This window comes from Crinia signifera, chromosome 5, assembly GCF_055691185.1.
Source record: "Crinia signifera chromosome 5, ASM5569118v1, whole genome shotgun sequence".
Classification (NCBI taxonomy): domain Eukaryota; kingdom Metazoa; phylum Chordata; class Amphibia; order Anura; family Myobatrachidae; genus Crinia; species Crinia signifera.
Window position 1 is genome coordinate 45,079,888 of NC_139221.1, and position 16,737 is coordinate 45,096,624.

General features: G+C 40.6%; 1 protein-coding gene across 1 annotated transcript; it reads right to left on the minus strand.

Moving 5' to 3' along the window:
• Positions 1–212: 212 nt before the first annotated feature.
• PENK (proenkephalin) lies at positions 213–16,377 on the minus strand. The gene is made up of 3 exons (XM_083187125.1): positions 16,011–16,377; positions 15,529–15,669; positions 213–1,145 (listed from the first exon to the last, which is right to left on the minus strand). Exons 1-3 carry the CDS (start codon positions 16,014–16,016, stop codon positions 501–503), a joined length of 792 nt encoding a protein of 263 aa, XP_083043251.1. The 5' UTR covers positions 16,017–16,377; the 3' UTR covers positions 213–500.
• Positions 16,378–16,737: the final 360 nt, after the last annotated feature.

A 16,737-nucleotide genomic window follows, 5' to 3' on the forward strand; every position in this document is an offset into this window, starting at 1 on the left:
AAAGGAGCAAGTTTTGAGCCAGAATTCACTTTTTTTATTTATTTATGTCCAATGTAGTACAAGACCTGAACTTGAGTGACAAGCCTATAAATTATCCTGAAAACAAAAGCAGAATTGCCTCCATTATCAAAATGAATCTCTATTGGCCTAGAATATGAAACAACACTGTTTCATCATAACCTGTAGAGATAAAAATGACAAACCATTAACTGTGCAGATAAGATGAATAATTTATTTATATACAGTAAGCATTGGTAGATGTATTCTGTTCAAAAGAAAAAAATACAGTAACAAAAATATCTTCAGCATAATACCTACAGTATAAACTTAAGTGTGACAAACAGATTTTGTTGTTGAGTTATAAAGAACACTGAGCCTGGTATGACAGATTACAAGTTGCATTGTTAACTAGGACAGTAAAAAACTGTACAGTGCAGGCAACACATTACAATAAAATATGGTCAATGAGGCAGTCTTTTCCAATAAATGGGACAAGAGGGTTAAAATCTCATAAATCCTCCATATCGTTTATCCATTTCTGGGGTTTCTTTGGAATAGCTCTCACCGTCTTCATCTGAAGGAAAAGGAGAATCTGCAAAGCGTCTCATGAATCCGCCATATCTTTTCTCGTAGTCCTGCCACCACTCTGGCCGGCCAACTCTTCTCATAAAGCCGCCATACCGCTTCTGTAACGCTCTACCATCGTCTTCAATGTCTGGACTTCTTCTGTAAAATTTCATGAAGCCCCCATATCTTTTATTCATCTCTCCTGGTGTCTCGCTGTTGTTGTCATGGTAAGTACCACTTTCAGGATCCCCACCAGTTCCAAGAAGCTCCCTGAGGAGGTCTAGTGTATCACTATCAAACTCTTTCTTCATGAAACCTCCATACTTCTTAACAGGCATTTCTCCACCAGTGGATTCTTCTTCTGGTTCAACATGATATAACTCATCCATTTTCTTTTTCATGAAGCCCCCATACCTTTTCATAAACCCACCATACTTTTTGGTGACTAGGTGATTATCGTTGTCCAGCTCTTTATCAGCTTCTTGAGCATTGTCCTCTTTGGCGGTTTGCAGAAGCTCTTTGCAGGTTCCCCAGGCTCTGGCGGTTGGCAATTTTCCATCACATTCCAAAGTGCACACCTAAAAAAAATATATATTTCAGTTAATTAAATGGAATTAATGGAACATTCATTTCATATATTTGGGTATAACATGGGATACAAAGACTGGTAGATGCCTGAATCAATTTATTGGTCCATCACAGGTGCATGTAAGTAAAAGGTTAATCTAGACCAGTGGTAGCCAACTACGGTCCTCGAGAGCTACCAACAGTTCACATTTTCCAGACAACCTAGCTGCTGCACAGGTGCACTCATTACTCACTGACACATTTTCAAAGATCCACAGGTGGAGCTAATTATTCACTTGTGAATCTGTGAGGAGATCTGGAAAACATTAACTGTTGGTAGCTCTCGAGGACTGGAGTTGGCTACCTCAGATCTAGACTATATGAAAACATATGTGTTTAATACTATGACTTTTATGGCATAAATCATAAAGATGAACATTACTCAAAGCACATATCTAAGACTAGTAAGCCCGCTGGAACAAATGCTTTGAAAGCTAGTATGCTACCTTGTGATTGCCTCTGTGTTTGTGCATGTGTGAGAGAAAGAGATGTAGTTTCACTCTCTGCCAACAGATGGTAGTGTTTCGGAGACACACAAACGGACACTAGACATATATATAGATGATATGTTTTAAATTGATGCCAGGTTGACGTCCGACATAAGATACATACACTTGTTCCCATGTTTTTAATCATATAGTATGTCGGTACTTATGTATTATCTGGGCTCCCATGTTAAATGAACCCCATTTTTTCATACCCCTACTATCCAACTACGCATGGAGTTGATTTTATATAGTGTGGCGAGCGCAGCGAGCCACCGTGCCCGAAGCGTGGCGAGCGCAGCGAGCCCCGCAAGGGGACGCGGTCTCATAAGAAAAATGGGAGCCCAGATATTACATAAGTACCAGTATGTCTTGTTCGCAAAATAACTGTAAGGCTTTAGTAGAGCTTAAAACATTTTTCTTTTATGAAGTATATCACAAGTTCTCAAATTCGGTCCTCAGGACCTCACACAGTGCATGTTTTGCAGGGCTCCTCACAGAATCACAAGTGAAGTAATTAGTTCCATCTGTGGATCTTTTAAAACGTGTCAGTGAGTAATGAAAGCACCTGTGCACCTGCTGGGTGACCTGAAAATTGGGAACTGTGTAGTGTACAGAGAACCGAGTTTGAGAACCCCTGAGGTATATCATGTATATAACTAAAATCTGCTAAAAAACCACACAAAAACATAATACACCAGCAATCTATATAGCACATATTAGCTTCAGCGGTGCATTAGCAATAAGCCAATCACAAGCAGTTCACTATATTGGGTGCCTGTCATCATTTTTTATGTGCTACCTGCCCTTAGCAATATGTCTGCATTCCTAAATGCATCGATTTGCAATCACAAACACCTCACATTAGACCATCCTATACAGCTTCTGTGTGGTGTTCCAGGTACACACAAATCTGTATAGCCACATTTGTGTGATCAGCAGACCACAGAGGTGTGAGAGGCAATTGCCAAAGAGGGAATTTGAAGAAAGATTTGAAGAAAAATAATTTGAAGAAATATTCATGTAAATAATAAATATTCCAAGTATATTGCTGTGAGTGATGCTCAAAATATCCTCTAAAAATGCCAGCGTTGCTCACATCGACTGTTTTTTTTGCTTGCAATATTTAACTAAGCTTCAATGAACTGACTTGTCTGGATTTGTCTTTATTTAAACTAAAAGAACAGTCGCTGTGAGTGATGCTGGCATATTTTGAGAATCTCTCGAAGCCACGTTGACACTCGAAGGGTTAATAAAGCCATATCTACTTTGACAGTTAAACTTTCTTTTGAGCAGAGATTTAATAAATCCTACAGTTTTAACGCCAAGTATGCATCCAATAGCCAAACTTTTTTCATGTTATTCTAAAATTGATTTTTCTTGATGAAATTACTTTTTCACATTTGTTTTGAAGAAATGGATAAGCCTAAAGCTAATTTGTTCTGCAATTATCCAATTTTCGAAAAGAAAAGTTAATTCATCATTAAAAGAGAGAGAATATTAGAGCTAGACTAACAGGCTTTGAGTCATATTCAGCCATCCAGTTGTTAGTCAAGCTTCTATACATTTACCCCAGGCTGTATTAGTACTAGCATAACCAGCATATAATGAGCAAAGGAAAAAGGAGCCAATTTTCAGCTTCCCTATGGTGGATTTTCGAGGGTCTGCTTCTTGTGTTTGAGGTATGCATTATCATAACCCCTAGGCTCATATGTTGTGTTTAAATCTGTATTTGAAACTAGCTAGTGCCTCATCAATCATTGATACCCCTTTCACACCAGAAAATGCAGGGACTTACCCGGGAATATGGTCCTGGATCATGCAGGGACATTCCCTGGTTGGCCCCTTTCACACCGGCCTATTCCCTGCATTTTCTGGTGTGGACCGGGAACCTTGCACACCAGTGCTAGTTGCGAGTTGTTCCCAGGGCCAACCTCGGAATTCAGGCTGGTGTGAAAGGGGTATTACTGTACATCACTGCATGTCACTGGTATTATGGCCACAAGAAGCAGCGGAATGCGTCCTCCGACCTTTTCATACCCCCACTATCCACGTTGGCATGGAGTTGATCTTATATAGTGTGGCGAGTCAGCGAGCCACCGAGCCCGAAGCGTGGCGAGCGCAGCGAGCCCCATGAGGGGATGTGGATTACTTGACATGGATTCCGCGTACTTTCGCGGGGCTCGCTACACTCGCCACACTTTCTACCTTATCACTTTTTGAAGCTTGATACATCTGGCCCTAAGTGTTATGCTATTTACAAAAGAATAGTTGCAGCATATACAGCATATGTTTTAATACGTATGTTAAATATGCTATGTGCCACTCTTTTGCAACTCTTCTTACACTGACCAAGAGCAATGACAGGGGGCATCCCTTCTGCTAATGTTAAACTGAGATTGTATCATCGGGCTGTGCATGGCTGATGGAAGTTCTTCGGGTACTCTAATTGGACCCACTTTAGGTGCTGCCTGCCTTTTTGATTTTGCCCCCTCCTTGGACACTTTTGCTTCCTTTGGTTAAGCCATCCATCTGCTGCCTCTTGCCTTAGCCGGTAGGAGATTAACTGTGGTACATTATCTTCGGATTCTCAGACTGGGAAGATGGCTCTGGGCTTTGCAACCACAGCCTTGTGCCAGTGTGCCTGTGTGATCACTAACATACAGGTAAGACGCTGCCAACTGCTTCTTTTCCAGGCCAATGACCAGCAATCAATGTGTGAGTCATGGAAACATTTAAAATTCTAAGGGGCAGATGTGCTAAGCCTTGTTATAAAGTGGAGAGAGATTAATTACCAACCAGTCAGCTACTGTTAATTTTCAAACACACAGCCTGTAACATGGCAGTTAGGGGCTAATTGGCTGGTACTTTCTCTCTCTTCAATTTATCTCTCTCCCAGCCTTAGTACAAAGAACCCTAAAGAGCAGAGTTACTAAAGCCTTTGAAAATGAGAAGGGCAACATCACTGCTTTTAATTTTTAGAAGATTTAGTAAAACTACCCATAATGGGATGACGTGGGCCCTATATCAACATTTTATACCGGTCCCTGTCCTGATGCCTCTAGAGCAGTGTTTTTCAACCAGTGTGCCGTGGCACACTAGTGTGCCTTGAGCTGTTCTCAAGTGTGCCCCCACATCTAGAGAAGCCCAAACCTGTTTACAGTCACCACCAGTTCAAGTGTTATTTACTGGTCTCTTCCTTTCATGTAAAGGGCCAATGTATTTTATTTTTGTTACCTGTGGGGACCAGTGTGATTGTTTTGAATGTGGGGGCCAATAGGTTTGTTTTTTTCCTGTGGGGGCCAATGTGTTTTGCCATGTGGGGATCTCATGGTGTGCCTTGGCAATTTTAAAGTCTTATTTAGTGTGCCGCAAGGTAAAAAGGTTGAAAATCACTGCTCTAGAGAGAAACCTCTCCACAGCAGTTGGTAATTTAATTACTAAAGTGGTGCCCTGTTTCATTTTATGAATCCTTGCAGTGTCTTAGTTCACATTATGTCACACTGTAGGGGTTCCAGTACACATTATGCCACACAGTACTCTCAATTAACAACCCTGTTCATATTATGCCACATTACAATGCTTCCTATTCATATTATGCCACTATATTGTACCTGTACTTCATATTGTGACACATTGCACAATCCACACTATATGTAACATTATAGTACCCTCCAGTTCAGATTATACCATTATAATGAGCAGGTTAGAACATCCACTAGACACACCTATCAATGAAAATGAAATTCACCCCATTCAGATTAAGCAAAGGTTCAGACCAAGTGCCAGATGCACTAAACTTCAAAAGTGATCAAATGGAGAGGGATAAACAACAAACCAATCAGCTTCTGCCTGACATTTTTCAAACACAGTCTGTGACATGGCAAGTATGAGCTGATTGACTGGCTATTTATCACTCTCCATTTTATCACTTTTGAAGCTTAGTGCATCTGGCCCTCTGTTGCTTAGAAGTAAATCTGGGAAATTGGTATATGACTATATAACTTGCTTCTAGAAACCCATAAGCTTCTGGGCTTCATAACCTCGGTCTAGAGCCCCATAAGCTTCTGGGCATCCACTAAAGTTATACTCATTATAGCAGGTATAATCAGGGCTGGTACAAGCTACCGGAGTGCCCTAGGCGGGGGGGCGACGACGGACTTTGCGATGTGGCTGCCGCATGGGGGGGTTGATGTGATGCGGTGTGGCCGCTGTGTTCGCTCCACAGGGGGGGTGGGTTGCCCAGTATGATGCACCATGGCAGGGGTGATGCCACTACATCACTCCACGGGGGGGGGGGGGTTGTCATGTGGCAGCGGCCCTCATCCAGTGACATGGCAGCTTACACTTCTTCCCACTGATGTGTCGTGTTGCTGTGTTTATAACCTGTACAGCGGAAGCTTGTGCTGCATTCTGTACATGTCGGACTGATGCCAATGTCCTGGCACAAAGCAGGGGAATAAGATGCTCAGCTGGGGGAGATGCTGGGGTCAGCCTGCGCTGACCATCTGCAGGGGGAGCGATGCAGCGGCCGCCGCCGAGTTGCTCCCACCTACCGCCCCACAGTGGCCGGCGCCCTAGGCAAATACCTAATACTGCCTAGTGGTGGCACCGGCCCTGGGTATAGTGTTACTGTGGGATTTCAGGCAGTTTGTACTTGCAGGTACTCCTCCGTTTATTGTCTCTGACCATTTGGTAATTGCAGACTGACACTGTACTAAAATTTGTTTTTCAAGCAGGTGGTTACTACAGGTACAGCACTAGTTTCTGGGTCTGGGCAATTGGTAATTACATGCACTCTGCTAGTATTGAGCTCCAGGCAATTGATACATGTAGGTACATTTCTAAGCTTTAGACAGTTTGTGATTGCAAACACTGTGGGTGAGATTTAATAGGATGAGAGATTCAGAAAGTGAGAGATTTGGGAAGAAATCTCCAGTTTTTTTTAAAGCGGCAATCATTTACACTGCAAAACCAGTTTGATTTTGAAGAGTAAATGATTGCCGCTTTAAAAAAACTGGAGATTTCTTCCCAAATCTCTCACTTTCTGAATCTCTCATCCTATTAAATCTCACCCTATAAGTTTCTGGCTCTGGGTTTTTAACAACCCTAGTTACAGTGCCAGTTCCTGGCAGTTGATAATCACAGGTACTTGTTGGCTACTGACTGTCAGCTGGTGATCACAAGCTATGTGCCAGCTCCTGGCTCAATGCATTCATTGTGCACAGGAACTGTCCAACTTTAGTGCCAGGCAGTTGGTAATTGCTTGTACAGTGCTAGTCCCAGGCCTTTGGGTAGGTGTTGATTGTATCCATTAATTTAGTTCAGTGATTTTCAACCTTTTTACCTTGCGGCACACTAAATAAGATTTTAAAATTGCCAAGGCACACCATGAGATCCCCACAGCGCAAACACATTGGCCCCCACAGAAAAAGAAAAAAAAACTATTGGCCCCCATATAAAAAACAATCACACTGGTCCCCACAGAAAACAAAAATAAAATACATTGGCCCTTTACATGCAAAGAATAGACTATTAAATAACAGTTGAACTGGTGGTGGCTGTAAACTGGTTTGGGCATCTCTAGATCTGGGGGCACACTTGAGAACAGCTCAAGGCACACTAGTGTGCCACAGCACAGTGGTTTAAAAACACGGGTTGGGATCGTTTGGTCGAATGCATTATGGTCGAATGTCATTACATCGAATCCATTAGGTCGAATTGCTAAAAGGTCGACATGATTCTAGGTCGACATGGGAAAAGGTCGAAATGATTCTAGGTCGAAAGGTCATTAGTTCGACAGGTCATTAGGTCGACAAGGTCATTAGTTCGACATTGTCTAGGTCGACATTCACAAAGTCGACATGGGGTTTTTCACTGTTTTTTTTACCTGAATGTCAACACAGTCGACATGGACACAGTTTAAAGTGCACTGCATCCCCTCGCATCGCTCGCTGCGCTCGCAATGCGTCGGGCACGGTGCCTCGCTACGCTCGGCACACTATTTTATTCTCCCACCACGCCCTAGTGGATGGTAGGGCATGAAATACCGCCTGTCAGCACATGTCGGCTCAAAAAACAGTGAAAAACCCCATGTCGACTTTGTGAATGTCGACCTAGACAATGTCGAACTAATGACCTTGTCGACCTAATGACCTGTCGAACTAATGACCTTTCGACCTAGAATCATTTCGACCTTTTCCCATGTCGACCTAGAATCATGTCGACCTTTTAGCAATTCGACCTAATGGATTCGATGTAATGACATTCGACCATAATGCATTCGACCAAATGACCGCATCCCAAAAACACTGATCTACTGTATATTATAGCTCCCAGCATTTGGTAATGTGCACACCCATAAAACTGCATACTATTTTACAGTGCCTGAACTCTTCTGGATGTTTGTCATCAACAGTGAAACACTGAACGTTGAAATTGATACAAATCAAATTCAGGGCCTTTCATACTATATTTTGGATACCATAAATTTTCATTTAACAGACTTTTAGAATGTTTTAAATACTTAACATTAACAACCATGTGTGATTGGAGAACCAAATAAAAATAAAATAAAAAAAAAAAACACAATAAATTTGTTAATCTATTTTAGAGCTGTACTCCAATTTTTCAACCAGGGATTCTACTGCTGGCTTTACCATTCCTAATTTTATATTTTTATTACTATCAAAAAACATTGCCCGTTATCTGGCTTGGATACCCTGGCAACAATACCCTGGTAACAGGTCTAACCCAGAAATTCAGAGCATCTGTTTCAATCATCACATACATAGTAACCTATAGTAATCTGTAGTGCTTACCAAGCTGGAGATGTCTTTGCAAGCGCTTTATAAGGTCAGTACAGCGATGCTTAATATTATATAAATAAACAAAACTTTTTCTCCCAGCTTTAACATGGACACAGAGCCCTTGATGTGCTAAAACATCAATGTAACTATGCCAGGCAAGAAACCTCCCTCAGATATTTAACCATTCATTTTATTTCTACATCTTCTTCCTTGTAAAAGGAAAAATTCTCTCTTATGCTGGGTACACACCAAAACGATTTGGGCACAATCACATCAATCTGGATCCAATTCTGATTGGATGCAGATTGGGTCAAAATCGTTTGGTTGGATCCGAATTGGATCCGGTTCCGATCCTACCTGCTGCAGGGAGGATCTGTATAAGATCCATTCATCTGAATACAGATGGGATCGGATCGGGATCGGATCGCATGCAAATCGTATGCAAATCGGATTGCACGATTTGCATACGATTTGCATCCAATCCAAATCGTTTTGGTGTGTACCCAGCATTAGATAAAAAGAAGCATAGCCAGCTGCCAAAAGGCTGATTGAGTAGATTTATTTTCAAATTGGTTGGGAAAAGGGGAGATATTTGGAATTCCTACTGCCCAATTCCATTGCGTAACCTATGATTTTATTTTATGAATGCTGATAATCTACATTTTCTACTCTGCCTCATAACTAATCGAAGACCTATTTTGTTGTATTCTTAACTCACCATGCTTTCTAAGATGGTTTGATTATCTATATTGTATACCTTTTTATTTTACTCTATTGATTTTAATAAAATTCCCTTTAAAAAAGATGGTAGCAAGATTTATTATGGCGTAACTATAATGTATGTACCCCACCATAATTTGTCAGCGCCCCTCCCCCCACCCCCAATCCCCCGGCCGCCCATGTCCCCCCCATGCCCCCCGTTCCCCCCTTTCCTTACCCCTCCGCCTGGCAGCAGGGACCCGCAGACCCCCCCGCCTGGCTTCTGCTATGAAAAATGGACCATCACAAAATGTCCGCCCCCATACAGCAGACAGTTTCAGAGAACTGTCTGCTATATGGGGGGTGGACATTTTCTGATGGTCCGTCCGTTTTCAAAGCATCAGAAGCCAGGAAGGAGCCGGGACCGCAGTGAATATAAGTAAATCTGTGGGTCTGTGTCATCGGCGTCGGTACAATAGCCCCGCAGATCCCCGGCGCCTGCAGTTACACAGTGCCTCCCTGCTACCGCGGGGGCTATTGTTAGGCCACTGATATAACCTAGAGGTCTGGTCCAACCTGTACTCTCATGATCCTTCGCATTTTGGGCCACAAACCTCAAATTCCTTCATAGTACGTAAAACCCCAGGGTTACTTTATGCTTGATCATTTGCAAAAATCCTGCCCAAGTGTTGCAAAGGATGTAGTGTAGACAGCAGATGGATCTGCTCCACAATTTTTAGCATTGTCCTTCGCGTATGGTCATTGTTAGTAATCCTTGTATTTTCCAAGGGGGGTCTATCGAACTGTATTCCTGAACCTGACAATAGCACTGCTCCATATTTACACGACTATCTAGGACAGTGGTTCTCAACCTCGGTCCTCAGGACTCCCCAACAGTGCACGTTTTCCAAGTCACCCAGCAGGTGCACTCATTATTCACTGACACATTTTGAAAGATCACAGGTGAAGATTATTATTTCACCTATGATTCTCTTTGGAGACCTGCAAAACATGCACTGTGGGCCTTATTCTGGTTGGTGCAGTTCTATCCGCGTGCGGTCGGTCCACCGATGTTTGGTGTTTGCGTATGTGCAGAGGCATATCTGCGCATGTGCGAACGGCAGGCACGTCCAAATACTGCATGAATTTTCTACACTCCGAACAGGGGGAGGAGAGGGACGTGAAGGGCTGTTTTGGCTCATTACCATATGTGTACGCCCAGAGTTTCATGCCAGCTGCCCGCCCATATTCCTGCATTTGCATGGAGAAATGCCCGAGTGGTCTGGAGCACTTGGTGCTGCCTGACCACTCGGTCCTGCATTCGATGGTCTGCGACCATCGAATGATGGGGAGGTTCCCAGAGATGGAGGAGGTGTACACACGAGAAATCCACTCGTGCTCCGTGCGTTCAGCGGCTTACCGCATTCGGATGCAGTGAGCGATCCGTATGGAAGGCGGGGCTCAGGTCCTGTCCGCATGTACGCATCCGACCACACCGACCAGAATAAGGCCCTGTGTGAGGTCCCGAGGAAGGAGTTTGAGAACCTGTGATATACTTCATAAATGAATTTTTTTTTAAGCTCTACTAAAGCCTTACAGATTTTTTGCAAACAAGACATACTGTATGATTAAAAATATGGAAACAAGTGTATGTATCTTATGGATGAGAACCACTGATCTAGGATAAACCAATACAGAATGTTGCAAGCCACTAGTAACATACAATTAACACGCTAACTGCATAAGTTTGAAAGACCACTGAGCACCCTTACCTAATAAAAATTATTGGCGGTCTGCGTTATTGCTATGAAATGCATCAGAGTTTTTGAGTCTTCGGGCTTAACATAGCAAGCTCAAATCTTGTGTGTTATGTTACTGCCAACATGAACATTTGTTTGATATGTCCTTTATGCATGTGCCTTTACATACTACAGACATGTTTGTATTTGAGTGAGATTGAATTATTTACACCTATTAATGCAGTAAATTAATATTTACATTTTAGTGATATTAGCCTCTGGGAGGCAATGGCATCATCTGCTGCCGGGCTCCTGCTCCCAAAAGGGCACCTCTCCTCTCAAGCGAGCTTGAATAATTTAACTGAAAGCCTTCTATATCACTTCTGTGGCTGACTCCCCCACGTAACAGGACCATAGACGTCACACTCTCTTTATTTTATACATAATATACATAACATGCATACATACATACACACATGCATATATGTATTTATATAAGGTGCTGTGTGTGTGGAGTTGGGGGGTGGGGGGACGACGACCAATAATTATCTTGCCTCTGGGCAACTGGGATGATCTTACGCCACTGGTTTACATAATTTAGTTTATGTAGTTAATGGTACCTTGTTTGTTTTAAAGGGAGATAAGTGAATGAGTCAATGACTAGCAAGGCAACTGTGACATTTATCACATAACTAATCCACTCAGTAAGGTATTCTTATAGTTTAGCTAGTACTGTATGATCCTGTGAAATGGGTTATCCTGATTAAGTTGGGGGTCTTTTTAGATTTGCTGTAGATGATGTTCCATAACAAATGATTAAGCGGTGAGTGTGTGTTTATTTTCTGATAGACCCCTGATTAGTTTGGCTGGGAAAAGCTTGGGATATCCAAGTTAATCACAAATAACATTTTGGCTCCGGGGGCTGTTCAAAGCAATAAGCTCAGCTTACAGAAATACACCTGCGTCATTTTATGGAACTGCTTCCAATGTATATGACAGGTATATTGTTTATTACCAAAGAGATAAAAATACAGTACTGAGTGAATTATCAAACAAATCTGTTTTATAGGAAAAAGGATAATTGCCAATTTTAAAACTGTCATTTTGTATTAAACCTTTTCTTATTAAACAATATAGGTAGAATTTAGCAAGTGTGCTATAAGCTAACTTGGAATCATATCGCACATGAGATACGGCATTGTGTTATGTATTATTGAAGCTAGTCCTATAATCCTATAGGGATAATATACCATTATGGTATTCTCCGGTACTGACTCATCAGCCAACAGGCATGTATAGACAATGATGTATGATCCCCATATGGCATACAATTATACTGTCCAAAGTGAGGTATTATCACTAACTTGATGAATTTATGTTCTAGATTCTGTGCAATTTATTATATTGTGCAGATTCAACTGTGGTCCATTCATTTACTATCAATGAAACCCATGACACTAGGGATGTTGTACAATAATGCAGAATACTTTGTGTTTGTAGTAACAACAGGGGAGTTGCCTCCTTATGTTTTACTGGCTTATTCTTGTGGATTACTATGTCTATGCCTATTATTTATATCTGCAAGTACCAAGTAAAAGGAACGATTTTGTCTATATGCACATATATATATATATATATATATATATATATATATATATATATATATATACAGTATATATATATATATGTCATGTACATACTGTAGCATTCAGGTGTTAAGGACAGACATACACCTAAAGGGAGTTTAACCCTTTGAGTGACAATTTCTCTGCGAGAGATGGTCAAACTATCTGCTAAAAATACCAGCGTCGCTCACATTTGTTATATGAATGCAAATAAAAAAATATTGTGTAAAAAAAGATGATATTTCCAATATAAGTCAAACATTACTGGTCATTATGATGAATAAAAATGTTTGCTTGGCAATTTTCACAACTATTTGGACAAATTCACTTGTCACTCAAAGGGTTAAATAGGGAAGCGTGAAGAATTCATGCCGAATCGGAAAATCTGTAAATGCCCTGAATATTTCCCCAGTAATAAAATATTTCTAGAAAATAAAATCTGTTAATCTGTGATCCAAATCATAATGCAACTTTTCACATAGAATTTATTTTCTTCTTTTCCAGGATTTCATTATTCGTCTTACAGCTTCTATACATCAACTGGGGAAGAACCTCCACTACAACTAAATCAAACTGTCATTGTCAGCCAGACAAAGCGGAATGCTGGAAGCCAGGCGCTTATCATTGATTGCACATTTTTATTGCTACAGGGCAAATCTGGCTTTTATAGTAACGAAGTACAGAAAGCGAAAATCCTCATAGTAACATATCACATTGTGAGCCAGGTACCGAATACTGTTATTTATTAATAAAGTACAGTACCTCAACTTTATGGATGATATATACCACAGTTACAAAGATTCTAAATAAAATAACTCTTTTACAGCAATTCAATAAAAGGAGCATTTTATCTAGTATAATGTTATATATGCAGAAATAGCTGATCAGCATTCCTTTACACATTGATTTTATGGTGCCATGACTGTTCCCATACTGTTCCGATAAGTGAATACTATACCTAAAATCATATATCAGAGCACACACACACACACACACACACACACACACACACACACACACACACACACACACACACACACACACACACACATCAAATAGTTTTTTAATGTTTTATGTGAGAATGGTTCACCTATACTTCTTCTATATCCTTAATTCTAAATTAAACTGCATAAAATTGAATGCCTTAGATTTTTTGTTATTCAAATTTGCACTTGGTTTAATTAATTAAGCATATATGATCTTATATCAATGCTATTGCAAATGTCATTGGTATAATGATATAATGATATTTCGGCAAAGAATATCTGTATGTTGTATTTATCTGTAACTTGCAGCTAAGCAGTTTATCTTCATGTTCACCTATTATCAAAATATTGGGAAATAGCAGTAATGAAACTTGCCAAGCACAAGGTATATTAAGGAAAGGCAATTATTGCATTAGGAAAGGCGTGTTTAGTGCATTAGGAAAGGCACATTTAGTGCATTAGGAAAGGCATATTTAGTGCATTCACTACTGATCAATTAGTTGCCGCTATCACCTACAGTTACTGTACAGGACTCAGAGTTTAGAGACTTCTGTCACCAGGATAACAAGGACTGGAACAATAAGGAACCAGAAACTCAGCGCAACATTCATTGTTTCTTGTCTTAATTACTTCTGCATTAGCATTTTTAAGCAGCATGTTGTGGGTTTGAGATTTGAAAACAACTGTGCTACAAATGCATGAAGGACATATTGCATAGAGATCCCAGCATACAGTACAGTACATATGGATCACTATTGCAGCATACAGGACATTGCATAGAGCTCTCAGCATACAGTACAATACAGTACATATGGAACACTATAGCAGCATACAGGACATTGCGCAGAGATCACAGCATACAGTACAGTACATATGGATCACTATTGCAGCATACAGTACAGTACATATGGATCTCTATCGCAGTATACAGGACATTGCATAGAGATCACAGAATACAGTACAGTACATATGGATCACTATTGCAGCATTCAGTACAGTACATATGGATCTCTATCGCAGTATACAGGACATTGCATAGAGATCACAGAATACAGTACAGTACATATGGATCACTATTGCAGCATACAGTACACATGGATCACTATAGCAGCATACTGGACATTGCATAGAGATCACAGCATACAGTACAGTACAGTACATATGGATCACTATTGCAGCATACAGTACAGTACATATGGATCTCTATCGCAGCATACAGGACATTGCATAAAGATCACAGAATACAGTACAGTACATATGGATCACTATTGCAGCATACAGTACAGTACATATTGATCTCTATAGCAGCATACAGGACATTGCATAGAGATCACAGCATACAGTACAGTACAGTACATATGGATCACTATTGCAGCATACAGTACAGTACATATGGATCTCTATCGCAGCATACAGGACATTGCATAGAGATCACAGAATACAGTACAGTACAGTACATATGGATCACTATTGCAGCATACAGGAAATTATATAGCTATCATCTCCATGCACTAAATTATGTAGAGATCACTACTACAACATACAGGGTATTACACTGAGCTCACTAGCATACTGTACTCTACATCATATAGAGATCACTAGCAAACAGCGTATTACATAGAGCTCACTAGCACACTGTATTCTACATCATATAGAGATCACTAGCAAACAGCGTATTACATAGAGCTCACTAGCATACTGTACTCTACATCATATAGAAATCATTAGCATACAGTGCATCACCAGCATAGTGAACACTACATCATACAGTATATACTGTAGATCTCTACTGTAACATACAGGATCACTAGCCAGCAGTTCATTACATAAAGATAACCAGCATACAGTACAGTATGGACATGCACAGTGCTGCTCTCCAAGGTGCTGAATTGATGTGCACAATAAGGTTTGCACACAAGTTGAATTGATTGATTGATTTCTGTTGTATACATCCTACTGCTCCACCTTACAGTATGCTGTTGTTAACTTACCAAAGAGTTTATTTCAGTTCCTTGTCCCATATGGTAAGCACACGAAGCGCAGTCCTTGCTGCAGTCTGCTCGGATTGCCACAAAAAGATAGGTGGTTATGGCAAGTACTAAACAGCAGTGTCTAGTAACAGGTGCCATTGACTGTAATGTAAAAGGGATAGATAAGAAATGTCATTAGAATAGTGTTATACTAAGTTTAAAGGAATCACACAACTTCTACGTGTTCATAGGAAGCCTTGTAAAAGTTTAAGCTATTCTCACTACACTAGAATATAATAATAATCATAATAATTATCATAATAACAACCACAATAATATTAATAATAATAATAATAATAATAATAATAATAATAATAATAATAATTAAAGACCGTGTTGCTTCAGGTAAGAACTATCCTACACGGAGGAATCCTGTTTGTCTACTGGCACCTAACTTATACATGACAGTAATAACAGGTAAAGCCAAGTACAATGTTACTCACATGCATGACTCCGTGTTAGCGCTGCAGATGATGATCCACAGCTGTTTCAGTGTATACAATATATTGAGCAACAAGTATAGTGAAGCAAATTATTGTAGAGCTGAACTTCAGAGTAATTTTGTTTCAGAAGCAGCAGCTGAGCAGCCCACAAGTCTCTTCCAGCAGGAGCCCGAGGAAGTATTGCAGTTGCCTCGTCTACTTTTGAATGTGTTGCAAGAGAGAGAGAGAGTGAGGGATACAGGGAGAGAGAGTGAGTAAGTAAGAGGGGGAGAGTGAGAGAGAGAGAGTGAGAGGGAGAGAGGGGGAGCAAGAACCAGTCTCCACAGCTCTGTGTGTGGCTGGAGGCTCGTTAGTAAACTCAGAGTGCTGGGCTACTTTATAATTAGTTACCAAAAGAGAACAGACAGCTTCCCCCAATAGCCTGTGGGCTCTATCTGACGCAACTGCTACGAAACCACTTCACAGAATTCACGTTTCATACCTTATTGTAATTAAGCATAGTCATGATCACCACCATCAGCAGCAGCAGCACTCCTGTGGGAGGATGGTCTTCACGTACATGATACTAATTGGTGTGGGGGTAAAGTATTGATACATATTGAAAGTGAAAGTTCAGTAGTCATTAAACATCATCCCTTTGCAACAATCACCATCTGATTTCCCAATACACCAAAATCACCTAAGCTTTCATTAGTGAGGCTTTTTAAGTAGAAAAGTTTTAGATGAT

What these genes read in the sequence shown, in the direction of transcription:
- PENK (XM_083187125.1), bottom strand. An exon ending in GAACTGAAATAAACTCTTTG is followed by an intron (nt 1,146 to 15,528) that starts GTAAGTTAACAA and finishes TATTTTTTTTAG; the next exon opens with GTGTGCACTTTGGAATGTGA.